The sequence below is a fragment of the Camellia sinensis genome, chromosome 14 (assembly GCF_055761805.1).
Source record: "Camellia sinensis isolate YWXY chromosome 14, ASM5576180v1, whole genome shotgun sequence".
NCBI classification, from domain to species: Eukaryota; Viridiplantae; Streptophyta; class Magnoliopsida; order Ericales; family Theaceae; genus Camellia; species Camellia sinensis.
This window is the reverse complement of record NC_138974.1, coordinates 106,073,144-106,091,658: the sequence shown is the minus strand read 5'-3', so window position 1 is coordinate 106,091,658 and position 18,515 is coordinate 106,073,144. Positions and strand designations below refer to the sequence as shown.

Genomic DNA, 18,515 nt, shown 5'->3' with positions numbered 1-18,515 from the left:
GACTAAGACTGAAAGGTGGTGACATTCATGGAGACAAATCATTTGTGAGTGGGAGGATGATAATACTTATAACCCTTTTGGGTTGCAGAATAACCCAGAAAACACACTTAAGAAACCTAGGATCCAATTTACCATGAGTGGGTGAATGATTATGGACAAAGCAAACATAGCCAAAGGTCTGAGGAGAAATGGGGAACCTGAAAGAGGTAGACCCCGAACAAAACTTGAAGAGGTGTTTGTTTTTTAAGGACTTGGGTAGGAAGACGATTAATTAAATAAGCGGCAGTGAGAACCGCTTCCCCCCAATAGGATCGAAGAACCCGCATCTCAAAGGATAGACAATGGGCCACGTCAAGGAGATGGCAATTTTGCCGTTCTGCAACACCATTTTGTTGATGGGTATTAGTGTATGAAGTTTGGTGAATAATGCCACGAGTGGTGAAATAACTGGCAAGACCAGAGTCAATGTATTCTCCCCTATTATCAGAACGTAGAATTTTGACAACCGCCCCCAAACTGAGTACAAATTATTTTATGGAAGGTTTGAAACATAGAAAACATCTCACTCTTATCTTTCATTAGATATACCCAAGTGGCCCTGAAATAGTTATCTATGAAAGTAACAAATCATTTTTGACCTTTTAAAGACACAAAATGGGATGGATCCCATACATCAGAATGAATCAAAGAAAATAGAACGAAACTTTTATTAATAGGAGTAAAAGAGGCTTTGTGTTATTTTTTAAGTTGACAAGACTCACATTGAAAGTCAGACACATTATTTGTCTCAAAAATAGAAGGAAATAAATGCTTAAGTAATAAAAATGAGGGATGTCTTAAGCGACAGTGCCACAGCCAAATGTTGTCTTTGGTGGATGGTAATTGAAAAGATGAATGAGCCAGCGTGTCTGTCTGATCTAGAATATAGAGACCATGTTCCTCGCTACAACTGCCAATCCTCTTCCTCGTGATAAGGTCTTGAAAAAAACAATGATCACAAAAGAACGTCGCGCTACAATTTAAATCACGAGTAATAAGAGTCAAAGATAAAAGATTAACACTAAAATTGGGAACATGGAGTATAGAGGACAAAGGAAGGCAAGAGATTGCATGAAGTAAACCTTTCCCTAACACCGACAAAATAGTACCATCAGCAATATGCACTTTTTCCTGACCTGAGGAGGGGTTATACTCGAAGAATAAAGCACCAGAATCAATAATTCATGGTGCAGTTATATGAGATAGCAATGCATATGGGAAGGAAGCCAGGTTACATGAATTGGCAAAGGAAGAAGTGGGTGTACCTATAGCAGAAGTGGAGGCTCGACGGTCTAGCAAGTGTCAAAGAGAAATCTTAAAATCTGAGGCAAATAATCCCGAAACATTAGCAGCAGGGGAGATAACTGGAGATGAAGAAGGTGACTCAACCGTGTCAGAAAGATATGCCCGAGCACTGGACCCTCGGCTTCTAAACTGACAGACTTACCTCCTCGAGTACCAGGATGGTCTCCTCGGCCACCAGAAAGAGTTCCATGCAGCTTCCAACAAGTTTCTCATGTGTGTCGAGGTCTACGGCAGTAGTCACAGAAGAGATTATCCTTCTCAGAGGAAGGACGAGAACCACGAGTCACATGGTTGCCATCGCGAGGGGGTGCAGAAACCAAGGTTGAGCGATCAGTAGTAGCAGAAGGAAGCATTGCAGAGCTGTGACTCTCCTCATTCTGCACAAAAGCAAAGGTTTCACTTAGAAAATATGAGGAAGAAGAACTCCGAAAATATGAGGAAGAAGGAATATATTTCTGTTATATTCAAAACTTCTTATCTTACAAGACCAAATGACACTCCTTATATAGGAGATATTACAAACATCATTATAACCCATTATATGCCACTTACATATTATATACATGCTACTATCTACCACCAACACCACTATCATATTATATACATGCCACTATCTACCACCAACACCACTATCATATTATATACATGCCACTATCTACCACCAACGCCACTATCATATTATATACATACCACTATCTACCACTAACACCACTATCATATTATATACATTAACATAAATTTCCAGCACTCCCCCTCAAGCTGGTTTGAAGATATCTTCCATAGCCAGCTTGCTAGTCAGCTTATCAAATTGCTTCTTGTGTAGTCCCTTCGTTAGCACATCAGCTAATTGTTCACCTGTTGGAAGGTAGGTCATACAGATTATGCCAGCATTGATTTTCTCCTTGATGAAATGTTTATCCACTTCTATATGTTTTGTGCGATCATGAAGAACTGGATTATGAGCTATAGATATAGCTGATTTGTTGTCACAATAGACCTTCATAGGTGTCGGGTGAGAAAGCTTTAATTCTTCAAGAATTCTTTTAATCCACATTACTTCACAGATTCCATGGGCAACAGCTCTGAACTCTGCTTCTGCACTACTTCTAGCTACCACATTCTGTTTTTTACTCCGCCATGTAACTAGGTTCCCACCTACAAAGGAGCAGCATCCGGATGTTGATCTCCTGTCTGTAACACTTCCTGCCCAGTCTGCATCTGTGTATACTTCAACTTGAAGATGTCCATGTTTCTTGAACAGTAAGCCTCTCCCTGGAGTTCCTTTCAAATATCTTAAGATCTTATAAACGGCCTCAAAGTGCTCTGCCCCTGGTGAGTGCATGAACTGACTTACCATGCTGACTGCAAAGGCAATATCAGGCCGCGTATGAGACAAGTAAATCAATTTCCCTACAAGTCGCTGATATTGTTCCCTCTCTTTGACTTCTTCAGCCTTAGCAGCTTGTAACTTCAAGTTAGGCTCGATCGGAGTCTCCACCATCTTACAACCAAGCATACCTGTTTCTCCAAGGAGATCAAGAACATATTTTCTCTGATTAACGAATATACCTTCCTTGGATCTTGCAAATTCCATTCCGAGAAAATACTTGAGGGCTCCCAGATCCTTAATGTGAAATTCTTTTGCGAGTTTCTCTTTGAGGGCTGCTAACTCTGCTTCATCATTACCAGTTAAAATGATGTCATCAACATAAACAATCAAAATTGCAATTTTATTGTTTTTTGAATGCTTATAAAATAGTGTGATCTGCTTGACTCTGCGAGAAGCCACAACTGATAACTGCCTTCCCAAAGCGTTCAAACCACGCTCTTGGTGATTGTTTGAGTCCGTATAATGACTTGTTCAATCTGCATACTCTGTCGCTTCCAAGTCTCTGCTCAAATCCTGGCGGTAGGCTCATGAACACCTCCTCTTCAAGATCACCATTGAGAAATGCATTTTTAATGTCAAGTTGATGTAGAGGCCAATCTGAATTTACTGCAAGAGATAACAGTACTCTGATGGAATTTATTTTAGCAACAGGAGCAAACGTCTCCTGATAGTCGATCCCATAAGTTTGAGTGAAGCCTTTAGCCACCAGTCTCGCCTTGTATCTCTCAACGCTTCCATCTGCGTTATATTTTATCGTAAACACCCATTTACACGCAACTGTTTTCTTGTCTTTGGGTAGATCAACTATCTCCCAAGTACCACTTCTCCTTAAAGCATTCATCTCCTCCATGACTGCTAATTTCCAATTCGGATCATCCAATGCTTCCTGTATATTCCTTGGAACAAACAAGTTGGAAATCCTAGATGTGAAAGCTCTATGGTTTTTAGACAGTCTTTGATAGGAGAGGTAATTTGCAATAGGATGTTTAATGCAATTTCGGACACCTTTCCTAATTGCTATAGGAACATCAAGGTCGGAAATAGAAGGAATAGGATTACCTAAAATTTCGATGCCAGAACTCGGGTGGACATTCGGGTCATTAGGATGGACATTCGGGTCATTATTCCTCAGATGAAATCGCTTCCTAGTATAAACCTGAAGCTCAGGATTTAGATCATTTTGTAGTACTTCTCTCCCTAAACAAGAATCTTCTTGACAAGGCACCATAGAACTTGGTTCTCCTAAGTGATCATTATCAGACAGATGTGGTTTTTGTGTAGGATAAATGACATTGGGGAGCGGGATAGAAATATCCCAAAAACGGTCTTCTACTCCACTTGTCTCCCCCTGAAGAGAAGTGTTGGGGAAATAGGATTTTGTTTCCACAAATAACACATCCATACTCACATGAAATTTCTTGGTTTGAGGATCGAAACACTTATACCCCTTTTTGTTTGAGGAATAACCCAAAAAAACACATTTTATAGCACGGGGGTCAAGTTTTGAACGAAATTGACTGGGAACATGAACATAGGCAGTACATCCAAAAACTTTGGCGGGTAAATCAGAAAACAACCTCGTGTCAGGAAAAAAAGTTTTGAGACAATCAAAAGGTGTTTTGTATGTTAACACCTTTGTAGGTATCCTGTTTATCAAATAAGAGGCTGTTAAAATTGCTTCACCCCATAAATATTTAGGAACATGCATGTAAAACATTATAGCACGTGCTACTTCAAGTAGATGTTTATTTTTTCGTTCTGCAATGTCATTTTGTTGAGGGGTATCCCGACATGTAGATTGATGAAAAATTCCCTTTTTTTCCAAAAACTCACCCAACTGCTCATTGAAATATTCTGTTCCATTATCAGAATGTAAAATACCAATTTTGGTTTTAAATTGGTTTTCAATCATATTGTAAAAATTTGTGAATAAATTTTTCACGTCAGATTTTTTATTCATCAAATAAATCCAACATAAGCGGGTATGGTCATCAATAAATGTAACAAACCATCTTTTACCAGAAAGAGTAGTGATTTTAGAAGGGCCCCAAACATCACTATGAATCAAATAAAAAGGTTTGGAAGCCTGGTAAGGTTTTGGCAAATAAGTAGAGCGATGAAATTTTGCAAAAATGCAACTTTCACAATGAAAAGAAGAAAAATCAATCCCTTTAAATAATTCTGGAAATAAATGTTTCAGATAAAGAAAACTAGGATGTCCTAGCCTATAGTGCCATAGCATTATTTTTTCTCGAACAGAGATTGAACTAGTACTATTAAAGCTCTGAGCTTTTTTATTACTAACAGGTACTTCATCAAAGTAGTAAAGACCTTCAAGCATCCTAGCACGCCCAATCATCATCCCCGAGTTCTGGTCCTGAAATTCACAATGGGATTCAAAAAATGTAACACGACAATTAGAATCCTTAGATAGTTTACTGACAGACAAAAGGTTACAGGCCAAGTTGGGGACGTGTAGAACAGCATTGAGATTAATTTTCTCAGTTAGTTTAATAAATCCTTTTCCTGCAATAGGTGAAAAACTACCATCGGCTATTCTGATTTTGTCATGACCAGAACAAGGGAAATAGGTACTAAATAAATGGGAAAAACTAGTCATGTGATCGGAGGCACCGGAATCTATTATCCACGGAGTGAAGTTTAGGCAAGAGAAGGCTTTAGGATTTCTACCTGTTTGTGCCAACAAAACACTAGGAGTACCGGATGAGGAGTTGGATTTTATCAGCTTTAAGAGTTGATCAATCTGCTCTTTGTTGAAGGGACCTGAATCGGCTTCATTAGCGGTAGGAAAGCCACGATTCTTCTCTCCTTGTTTGCTGCTTTTCCAGTTGACAGGTTTGCCATGGATCTTCCAACACGTTTCGCGTGTATGGCGAGGCTTGTTGCAAAAATCACACCAGACCCGTGGCTTATCATCAAACCTGCGCTGGTAATTTGCAGCCTTGTTGGCCGCAGCATCGCTAATTAAAGCAGAAATTTCAATTGATTCACCAGTACCTTTTTTCTTAAGCATGACGCTCCTTCGGCTCTCTTCCCTTCTGACTTCGGCAAATACTTCGCCAATGGATGGGAGAGGAGGTCTGCCAATAATTCTTCCTCGCACTTCATCGAACTCAATGTTGAGGCCGGCAAGAAACTTGTAAATACGGCTGTCTTCCACAGTTTTCTTGTGGTGGTTGCAGTCGTCAACCGATTTCCATTCGTATGTGTTGAAGATGTCAAGATCCTGCTACAACCTTTTCAACGAATTGAAATATTTGGTGACGGAATTATCTCCTTGACGAATCTCTCCCAACTTCAAAGTTAATTCGAAAACTTGAGATTGATTTCCTAGGTCAGAATACATCTGACTAACATTATCCCACAATTCTTGTGCAGTAGTATAGCACATGTAATTAGAGCTTATATCCTCCTCCATGGAATTGACCAACCATGTCATAACCATGGAGTTTTCAGCGTCCCAACCGTCGAACAGCGGATCATTAACAGCAGGAGCCTTCTTGTCACCAGTGATGTAACCGATCTTTCCTTGCCCACGAATATACATCCGGACAGATTGTGACCAGCGGAGAAAATTATCACCATTTAGGCGGATGGTGGTGATTTGGACAGAGTGAGAGTTTGATGTTTTCACCGGAATGGCAGCGGCAGGGGTTGAAGTGGTTTCGGACGTGACTTCCGACATGGCTATGACGGTTTTAGGGCTGCTGTGTTTTTTGTTGCTCTGATACCAACTTAGAAAATATGAGGAAGAAGAACTCCGAAAATATGAGAAAGAAGGAATATATTTCTGTTATATTCAAAACTTCTTATCTTACAAGACCAAATGACACTCCTTATATAGGAGATATTACAAACATCATTATAACCCATTATATGCCACTTACATATTATATACATGCCACTATCTACCACCAACACCACTATCATATTATATACATGCCACTATCTACCACCAACACCACTATCATATTATATACATACCACTATCTACCACTAACACCACTATCATATTATATACATTAACACAAATTTCCAGCAGTTTCCTAGAGAGAATGAAGCACCTCCATGCCAAGTACTCTGTTCCGAACTGGATCATACTCCACGTTTAGGCCTTCCAAGAACTTGAAGACCCGCTTTTGCGTCACAGACTCCCGGTAACTAGCAGAATCAATGGGACAGACATGCTTGTAATCCTGAAGGTGATCAAGCCACTTCCACCCATTGCTAAGAAAGGTAACATACTGGAGGATAGTCATCTCACCTTGTACCGACCTTTCAATGGAGCGACGTAACTCAAAAGCATGTGAGAAGTTCCTCTTTCAAGAGTAAGTATTAGCTACAGCCTCCCAAATATCCTGGGCAGTGTCCATAGACAAGTAACCCTCTCCAATCTCAAGTACCATAGAATGGATCAACCAACCCATGATGAGGGAGTTGGTGATCTCTCATTGGTCATAACTAGAATCCGTGGTACTAGGTGCCTGTATCCTTGCATCAACACACCCCATTTTCCCTCTGCTCTTCAAAAAAATAGTCAAACTCTACGATCAAGCGAGGTAATTCTAACAATTGAATAGAGAGGTTATCAGTCATAGTAGGAGGTATAATGGAACTCTCGCTCTTAGGTGGCTGAGAGGTAGTGGCCTCACTAAGGGAATTTGCCATGGATACTGTACTATTTAACTCTCAAACACAATGCCAATCACAAACCCAGAAGATAATAGTGGAAGGAAAGACACAACTACCACAATGAAAGCATAAAGAATTAAGAAGTCATGCAAAACCTTTTTTTTTTTTTTTTTTTAAGAAATAAACAGAGAAGAAGGTTTGTGGGTATATCAAAACCAGAGCTCATGCCATGGGTATACCCTAGTCGACAAACCAGTAGACCAAGGAGACCAAGGAGGAAGGCGACTGAAGCAGGGGTTGACTAGACGAGGTCTACAAAGTCTCCAGGAGTGCCGACAGGCTTAAAGGAGGACAGAGAAGGATTACGAAGCCTCTAGGAGCACTGACAGACCTATATGGATGGGCTAGGGCTGCCGACAGGCCAAGAGGAGGGCAGAGAAGGCTTCGACTGCCCTGGGAGAGAACTGATTGTCCTTCGGCTTATCTGGGTAAAGGCCAAATGGCCAAGGGCTGCCTTCGGGTAGCCTGGGTAGGGGTTGACTGTCCCATACGCGGGTGTGGGTGGCCTGGGCAGTCCTTCGGTGGAAGCAAAGTGTTGTTTTAGGGTACTCCTATTGAGGCTCTGATACTATATAGGTTTATAGAAGAGAAAGAGTTAGGGAATGAGTAAAAACCTCATTCTCTTTCATATGAAGAATAAAGCATAATTACAGGAGTGCCATAAGGCATGAATTATGGGCCAGTTCATTATAGCCCATTACATCAAATCAGAACAAAGTATGTGAATGTAATTTCCTATTCTAACATATCCTAACAGTAAAAATAAGCCAAAGGGTGCATTCATCTGTTAATGTATAATTACGGCCTTGATATTACAACATTTCCTTTAAAGCTTATAACACTTCTCTTTAAATTTGCTGCTAATCTTTGCGTCACATAATGGGAAAAAAATCGGGTGAACTAGATGTTTGTGATGATCATTTTGTGTTCCTCATCATGCAGGTACTAAGGAAGAGGCCTACAGTTACCATTCATGGGTTTGATGTTCAAAGAGGTTTTTCTGATATTGCTTTTTCTTCAAATAATGATTCAAGGTTGGTAAAACAAACTACTTCTGGTAGGAAAATATAACTTGTTTTCAGATAGATAACCCATTGTCTTAGAAGTTGAAACAGTGAAATAGGTCTAACAATGCAATCAAGCTATCAAACGTTTCCCTTTGCATATGATCCGCCCCTTCAAGAGGGAAGGCAAACAAATGAGCACAAACTAAACTGAACAAATGTGCAGCAATACACAATAAAGTACCCAATAACAAACATAACAAGGAACAAACACGGACGATGAGAGACTTGAACCTAGGTCTTCTTGGATCCAGTATTTTGACACCACTTTAGATCACCAATGTCCCAAAAGCTACTTGATCCCCCAGCTCTCCCATCACCACCTTCCTTATTCCCCACCTCCCCAACTACCCACACCCTCCCTCATCCCCTATGCCCGTAGCCATTGACTCCCTCACTCTACTTTTTATCGGTACATCAAACAGGCAAGGAGATGAGTTGACATGCTAAAGAAAGACGGTGCACTCTGATTTTTGGAAAAATGACTTGTATCATTGAATGGAAAAAATGGACTTGTGCAGTTGATGAACAAAGAAATTTATCTCTACAATATCCACTATAACACAATTGCTTTTTACTGCTAATAGCATTGCATTTAATTTATGAAGATCCAAAAAATCTCACTTCTCTATTCTTGAAATCTTCAATAACAATCATCTCTTAGTCATTGCATCAAGCTCTATTCTAATTAAATTCTAATTAATTAATCCTATTGTGATTGTTTAAAGGGAAGTGCCTCAATATCACCTAATCTATTATCAGAATCTTACGATTCGCGATTCAATTTACGATTCGATTTGGAATTTTTGTAAAATTGATACGAATCTATGAGTGAATCTATTTTGGAAGTGAATCTCAAGTGAATTGCACGGTTCACAATCAATTCACTATTCAATTCACTTTTTACAATTCATGCAATTCTTGAAACTATTATGTCCGACATATTTTGATTATTTTTTAATCTATTTTTTAAAGTTAAAATGACATAATACGACTTCTAATAGTGTTTAGTACGAAAATAACTAATATATATATATATATATATATACATAGTTTGTTGTTATTTTGGAGATCGGATAGTTTTTAATAGGATTCAATTAGATTTAGTCAGACTTAACATGTTTTTGATCTTTTTTTTTTTTTTTATAAAAAAGATCATAATGTATCTCCTAAAGATGTTTAAGGTTAAAGTAACTTGCAATATGATTATCTATTAATATTTTATTGAAATAAATGTACTTCAATATTACATGGGTGAAGTTAGTTATAAACCAAATGGTTGCGCAAGTTCTTTTCTTAAAAAAAAAAAAAAAAAAAAAATTAACAATAAGCATATATTCCTTTTAAAATGCTTTAGGTTTTAAAATAAAAGATTCCAATCAAATGTTTCTTATTATTGGGTCATTGTTACTTGTAAAGATATGTATGCATATGAAATATCTATATCGTTGTTAAGTTATTGTTACTTAGAAATTGAAAGTTTGTCTTTGATTACTTTCTTTATTAAGAATGGTTGATTAGCAATATTTTAAAAAAGGGAGAGGTAAGATTTACATGGGAACCTGTGTTAACTTTTTACCTGTTAGACACGTGATCATCATTCAAAACTACATTTTTATTGATTTAATCTAAATATTTTGTACTTATAAAATATATGTAACATTAAAGTGTATAAATATATTTTTCTAAATAATTTAGAAAAAATGACTGAGTCTTTATGATTTACCATTCACGATTTGATTTGCGATTCGGTACAAGGCCATTTCGATTCATGATTCAATTCACTATTTGACAACTATAAGATAACTGGTAGTCAGCAATGTGTGTTCTTCTGTGGGTGTTGCGAGAGAGGGGTTGGGTGTGTTCGGTTGTGAGAGAGGAGCTAAGGGTGGAGAAAGGTGAAGGTGGCGTGGCAAACGTGATGTGGTGTTAGTGGTTGTTCTGTGGAGGAAAATATCTCAGTGGCGGTGGAGGCTGGGTTTGACATGGGGGTTGTTCTAGCTTGGATGTATTTGTTTGTGCATGTGTTGGATGAGAGGAGGCAAAGGGATATTCTATTTTTAAGAGGAAGAAGAGAAGAAAGAAATAAGAGAAATAAGAGAGAGAGAGAGAGAGAGAGAGAGAGAGCAGTTGCCTATGAAGCACGGACACGGACATAGACACGCATACAGACACGAACACGCACACGGGACACGGCAATTTCTAAAAAATGGGAATACGGACACGGCAGGAGACACGGCAAATTTTTTAATTTTTTTATAAATATTTTTATTTTAATACACATTAATTATTTTATTTATTTATTATATATTTTAAATAATGTGTTATTGTTAATTTATTTTTTTATTTTTAATTGATATATATTATAAATAAAAGGAATAATAAAATATGTTAAAATAAATAAAAAGAAAAATTAGATATTTTATTTTATTATATATGATTTAATTAAATTTCTTTTAAATAATTGGATGATTTATTTTATTTATTATATGTTAAAAAGTTAAGAAATAATAATTTACAAAAATTATTATATATGATATTTTAAGAAATAACAATTAGATATTTTATTATACATGATAAAAATTATAATTTATAAATTTTATTATATATATATTATATATGATAAATTATATTATATATATTATATATGATCAATTATCTAATAGAAAGTAAATTATAGGCAAACAAAGGGAAAGAGAGGGGTGATTATTCAGTACTCCTGGAGTATGGACACGTGGTGCTCCATAAAGTTTTGATTGGTGGAGAGACACAAGGGCCCACGATTTATGTTGAGGATGGGGGAACATCATGGGGCAAACTAATTGGTGATTGGTTTGGAGTATGGACACGTGGTGCTCCGGGAGTAATGAATAATTTCCCAAGAGAGAGAGAAAGGGGGGTGGGGGGCTTACCTTCGAAGTCTTCGATCGATTGGATGGAGGTAGATCAACGATGTTCAAGTTGGCAATAGACAACTGGTTCAATGGATGGGGGTCTTCAATCGACTGGATCAACTGGATCAGCGATGTTCACTGCCGACTGGATCGACTAATAGACGACTAGATGGGGTTCTTTCTTATACATCGTTGCTTCTTTTATTTTATTTTATTTTTTATTTTTTTAAATATTACACTTTGACCCCAAATAAATATAACAAAATTAAAAATGAGCCCCGCTGTGTTCCATAGCATGTCCCGATATGGACACGTGTGTCTACGCCGTGTCCCCTAAAAAAAATCATTAAATTAAAAGGACACGCCATCTGGCGTGTCCCTTACGTGTCCCCGACGTGTCCTCGTGTCCCTGGCATGTCTGTGTGTCGGACACCGCCACAACACTGATTTTGGAGTGTCCATGCTTCATAGATAGCTGCTATTGTAACGTGAGTGTGCAGGAGGCAGGGGAAGAAGAACAAGAGGGGGAGAGGAGAAGAAAAAAGAAAGGGTTAATTACATTTTTGGTCTCCAAAATATGCAGTTTGTGTCATTTTGGTCCCCAATGTTTAAATTGTGTCAATTTAGTCCCTTATGTATAAAAAGTATTTTAATTTGGTCCCCCAACCAAATTCCATCAATGGATGCTGTTCAAGTCAAGGATAAATATGGAAACTCACTTACAAAATGACACTTTTAGTCCCAAAAATATGTAATGTGTCATTAATGTGGAAACTCACTTAAAAAGTTACACTTTTAGTCTCCAAAACATGTGATCTGTGTTATTTTGATCTTCCAAATTACATATTTACTGCCGACTTTAATGGCGTCTATTAATGAAATTTGCTTGGGGGACCAAATTAAAGCACTTCTTTAACATTGGGTACCAAATTTACACAATTTAAATATAGAGACCAAAATGATACAAATCTCATACTTTAGGGACCAAAAATGTAATTAACCGAAAAAGAAAACAAGGGAAAAGAAAAGGCAAATAAAAAAATGAGAGTAAAAAAACTAGAGGCTCTAATGGTGGTGGCTTATAGATGAAAATTGCAGAAAAGGAAAAAATAAAGGCAATATTGACTTTTTGCAAAAGAGTGTTGCTATTAGCACCTGTCAAAATTCTTTGGACCCCCCATTTTATAATTTTTTTTATTACAATTATACTCTAAAGTAAAATTACATTAAAAAATATTATTAAATGGAACACCCACCCATCAAAAAGAACTAATACTCTATAATATTAGACCCCCACCCCCACCCCCACCCCCACCCCCAACCCCACCCCCACCTCCAATTCCAACTATACGTATTCCATGTTTGTAAACCCTAAACCTATTACTTTTTATAACCAACTAATATAAACCCTAAATCTATTATTTTTCATAATCATCTTAAATCCTGAATGTGTCATCTTCATCACCATCATCAACGCTATTGAACTTGAAAGTTTTGCTTCAAGTATAACGTATACTTCATCACTTATTTTACTGTGTAGAGCAATGGAGGACGAGGACAACAATTCTAGTGAGACCGGCGTTCCATTAATAAGTTTATCTGTCTTGTATTAACATTCTCGGTCGTTTTCGGTCGTTCTTGTTTCATTCGAGCTGTTCAGTACTGGTTTGCTGACTGTTAGAATTATGTTCGGTAATACAGTATTGAACATAATCCTTTCGTTCAATACATAGGTTCCGAACATTAATGCAAATAGTTAGTTATGTAATTTTCTTTGTTAAACTAACTTAGAATGGAAAAGAGTGAATTGGAATGGATTTAAGTTATGTATTTTGAATGGATTTAATTCATGTTATTTTAAGTTGTGAATTGGAATGGATTCAAGTTACACAGTGATGAACAAATTTTGTTCGGACATACAGTGCTGACAGGATCATTATTGTTCGACAAAATAGTTCTGAACAAAATACATTTTTTCGGCTACACAGTAGTGAACAAATTCAAAATCATCACTCGAATCTGCTGATCTCCTATCGAGATTCTTGAATTCAGGGCATTTAGATGAAAGCTTTAATCTGGTTCTTCTGGCTTGTCTTCAAAAACCCAGATGTAGAAACTGAGATTCTCAAAGAAATCAATGAGAAATCCGAAGCTCCGATCTACGAAGAAGTGAAAGACATGGTTTACATACACGCGTCGTTGAGCGAGACCATGAGACTCTACCCACCCATCCCCATTGACGGAAAACAAGCTTTAAAGAACGACGTGTTGCCAGATGGGACAGTAGTGGAGAAGGGTATGAGAGTGAATTACCATCCTTATGCAATGGGGAGGTCGGAGGAACTGTACTGGACCAAAGCTCCAAACTCTGAAGATTGAGTGAGTCAGGGAAGGAGAGGGATGAAAAATTAGGTGGGTGTGCATTTCATTGTGAAAATATTATGAATATGGGTGGATTTGGTAATAAGTGGGGTGTCCAAAAAAATATTATTAAAATTTAGGGTTTGGGGTTGGGGTTCAAAGAAATGGGGGGTCCAAAGAATTTTGGTAGGTGCTAATAGCAGCATGAAGCTTGGGTAACCAGCTTAGGGTATGATGAGATATCACCCCTTATTTATAAATGAAGATTTAGGGTTTACAAAGAAGACAATTACAAGATGATCCCTGAGTGCGTAAAAATGATTACAAATCTTAGAGACTTTCGGCTAATATAATATGCTCAGTGCCTTTCGGTGATTATAATATGTCAACACTCCCCCTCAAGCTGGTGCGAAGATATCTTTCATGCCCAGCTTGCCTAATATGTCATGAAACGGTTTATTCCCAATTCCCTTGGTGAGAATGTCAGCAAGTTGTTCACCAGACTGAACAAAAGGAGTACAAATGGTACCACTAGTGAGTTTCTCCTTAATGAAGTGGCGATCAATCTCAACATGTTTTGTCCTGTCATGTTGAACGGGATTGTGAGCAATGTTGATGGCGGCCTTATTATCACAGTATAACCGCATGGAGTCCGTCTGAGCAATACCTAGATCACTCAACAATAATTTGATCCATAAAAGTTCACACACACCTTGTGCCATAGCTCTAAACTCAGCTTCTGCACTTGACCTGGCAACCACATTCTGTTTCTTACTCCTCCAAGTAACTAGGTTGCCGCCGACAAATGTGCAATACCCTGAAGTTGATCTCCTATCAGTTACTGACCCAGCCCAGTCAGCATCTGTATAGGCTTCTACACGAAGATGATCATACTTTGAAAAAAACAGACCCTTACCAGGGGCAGACTTCAAATACCTCAAGATTCTCATGACAGCCTCAAAGTGTATCTGATGAGGAGCATGCATAAACTGACTAACTACACTGACAGCAACAGCAATATCAGGACGGGAGTGAGATAGGTAAATGAGCTTACCAACTAAACGTTGATAGCTCCCCCTATCCACAACTTCTCCTCCTTCATCATCCCCCAATTTCTGATTGGGTTCCAGTGGGGTGGCACATGCCTTGCAGCCAAGCATCCCAGTTTCCTTCAACAGGTCAAGCACATATTTTCTCTGTGAGATAAATATCCCATCCTTAGAGCGAGCAACTTCAATTCCCAAAAAATACTTCAAGCTTCCCAAGTCTTTGATTTCAAACTCTTTGGCTAAATATTTCTTCAACAGAGGTATTTCCCCACTATCATTGCCTGTAAGAACTATGTCATCTACATAAACAATAAGTGCTGTAGTCTTACCGCATGAGGAATGTTTCACAAATAATGTGTGATCTGCCTGACTTTGTTTGAAGCCATATTTAAACATAGCCTGAGTGAATCTCTCAAACCAAGCCCTTGGAGACTGTTTGAGACCATATAGTGACTTCCGAAGTTTGCATACTTTCCCTTCTGTTTGATGATTCTCAAAACCCGGAGGAATGTCCATATATACTTCTTCTTCGAGGTCACCATGGAGAAAAGCATTCTTGACATCAAACTGATAAAGCGGCCAATCTAGATTAGCTGCTAGAGAAAGAAGTACTCTGACTGAATTCATTTTAGCCACGGGTGCGAAGGTCTCCTGATAATCAATGCCATATGTCTGAGTGAACCCTTTTGCCACAAGTCTTGCCTTGTAACGCTCAATAGACCCATCTGCTTTGTGTTTCACAGTATATACCCATTTACAGCCCACAGGTCGTTTGCCCGTAGGTAACTCAGTCAATTCCCAAGTGTCATTCTTCCTAAGTGCTTTCATTTCCTCAATCATGGCTAGTTTCCACTCAGAGATAGCAAGAGCATCCTGAAAATGGTTAGGAATGCTAACAGAGGAAATATTGGACACAAATGCTCTATATGAGGATGACAAATGAGAGTATGATACAAACTGTGAGATAGGATGTTGAGTACAAGATCTCACACCCTTTCTTTTGGCAATAGGAACATCAAGATCAATGGACTCACGAGATTCAAAATTACCTAGACTCTCATCAGAAGCAGGAGATGGCAGTGGAGTAGCAGAAACGGTCCCGTGTATCCAGTTATCTTGTTTTCTGTCGATGTCTCGGATATAAACATGTCCATCCTTATTCTTGGTGACAGTGGGTTCTATAGTTCCAGTAGAAGAGGGTGGTGCAAGAACAACTGGTTCTATCATAGGAGGCACAGGACTTACTTCTACCATAGGAGGCTCAGGACTCACTTCTACCATAGGAGGCACAGGACTCACTTCATACCAAGGCTCCCCCGGAAGGGAGGACGGGGACACCGGAGAGGACAAGAAATAGGACTGGGACTCAAAGAAAGTGACATCCATGGACACAAACCACTTACGAGAAGAAGGGTGGTACCATTTATACCCCTTTTGAGTAGGAGAATAACCAAGGAAAACACACTTGAGGGAGCGAGGGTCCAACTTACCACGAGAGGGAGAGTGATTATGGACAAAACAGACACAACCAAATATTTTGGGAGGAATAGAAAACAAGGACTGAGAACCGAGGAGGACGTGAAGCGGAGCCTGTTTGTCCAAAACCTGGGTAGGGAGACGATTAATAAGATAGGCAGCGGTGAGAACGGCGTCGCCCCAATAGGGTCGAGGCACGTTCATAAAAAAACACATGCACCGAGCCATGTCAAGAAGATGCCGATTCTTGCGTTCAGCCACCCCATTTTGTTGAGGGGTATTGGTACAAGAAGTCTGATGGATAATGCCATGAGTAGAGAAATATTGTCCTAACCCAGAATCTATGTATTCCCCGCCATTATCAGAACGAAATATTTTGATAGTGGCCCCAAACTGAGTACAAATCATCTTATGAAAAGTGCGAAACACAGAGAAAACTTCACTCTTATCTTTCATGAGATACACCCAAGTAGCACGAGAAAAATCATCAATAAATGTAACAAACCAACGATGACCTTTCACAGACAGAACACGAGAGGGACCCCAAACATCAGAGTGTATTAATGAAAAAGGAACTAAGCTTTTATTCAAACTGGGAGCAAAAGAAGCTCTATGTTGTTTTCCAAGTTGACAAGACTCACAAAGAAAGTCAGATACATGATGATTTGCGAAACTAGAAGGAAATAAATGCTTAAGTAAATGAAAGGAGGGATGCCCAAGACGCCGATGCCACAGCCAGACATCAGCGGGTGTAGGAGAAGACGGGGTGGAAGAATAAGCAAGTTTGTCCGGTTGATCTAGGAAGTAGAGACCATTTTCTGCACTACCACTGCCAATCGTCCTCCCCGTGACAAGGTCCTGAAAAAGACAATGATCAGGAAAAAACGTCACACAACAATTCAAATCCTGGGTAAGACGACTTAAGGATAACAGATTAACAGAAAACTTGGGAACATGGAGAACAGAAGATAGATGCATGGTAGGAGTGACTTGGACTAAACCTTTTCCAGAAATAGAAGAAACAGTTCCATCGGCAATCCTAACTTTGTCCTGACCTGAAGAAGGCTTATAGGCAGAGAAAAGATCAGAGGAGCCAGACATATGATCTGAGGCACCAGAATCAATAATCCAAGGCAAAGATGTATGACACAGGAAAGCACAAGGAGAAGGTACTAAGTTACCTGAGCGGGCAAAGGACGAGGAAGCGGGACTGAGAGTAGTAGAAGATCTGCGGTCCAACAATTGGCGCAAAGCATCCTCCAGCTCAGTATCAGAAGAGTGGGTAGCAGAAGTGGAATTAGAATCAAGGGTATCAACGGCACTAGACTGATGAGCCCGGGAATAGGAACCACATCCTCGAGAGTGGCCTGACCGACCGCCTCGAGAACCCGACCGATCACTTCGACCCCCAGATGGAGTCCCATGAAGCTTCCAACATGTCTCACGAGTATGCCGCGGCTTTTTGCAATAATCACAGAATACAGACTCCTTAGCAGTAGACGGAGGAGGTAGGCTGAGGCTATCTCGAGGAGTGGACAGTAATGCGGAACGGTCAGTAGAGACAGGGGACATCATAGCAGACCGACGACTCTCCTCATTTTGGACATAGGCAAATGCCTCTTGCAGTGAAGGAAGAGTGTCCATACTCAGAACTCGACCCCTAACTGGATCATACTCCATATTTAGGCCAGCCAAAAATTTAAAGACCCGTTCCCGTGCGATGAACTTCTTGTACCCGATAGAATCAGTAGGGCAAACGGGCTTATAGTCTTCCAGGTGGTCAAGGCGTTTCCAGCCGTTGGTGAGGAAAGTGAAGTACTGAAGAACAGTCTGCTCCCCCTGAAGTGTGCTCTCAATAGAGCGACGCAACTCAAATGCCTGTGAAAAATTTCCTTTGTGGGAATAGGTAACAGCCACAGCCTCCCAAATGTCCTGGGCAGTCTCCATAGACAAGTAGCCCTCACCAAGTTCTGGAACCATCGAATGGATAAGCCAACTCATAATCAAAGAGTTGTTAATCTCCCATTGGTCATAACCTGAGTCAGTGGTACTAGGTGCCTGTATCCTGCCATCAACATATCCCATCTTCCCTCTGCTCTTTAAAAACAAAGTCAAACTTTGAGACCATGCTAGGTAGTTTTGACCATTAAATAGAGAGGTGGTGATTTTCAGACTAGGGTTGGGGTTCTCAGTCATGGTAGTAGGTAGAATGAGACTCTCACTT

At 39.3% G+C, this 18,515-nt stretch overlaps 1 protein-coding gene across 2 annotated transcripts in view; it reads left to right on the top strand.

Annotated features, from left to right (window-relative positions):
* Window positions 1-18,515, top strand: part of LOC114279514 (Transducin/WD40 repeat-like superfamily protein) — a 90,835-nt gene that overhangs the window by 40,143 nt on the left and 32,177 nt on the right. For both annotated transcript variants that reach the window (XM_028221771.2, XM_028221770.2), the window contains exon 9: window positions 8,390-8,481. In XM_028221771.2, coding sequence (XP_028077572.2) covers window positions 8,390-8,481 — 92 coding nt within the window. The remainder of the gene's footprint in view (window positions 1-8,389; window positions 8,482-18,515) is intronic.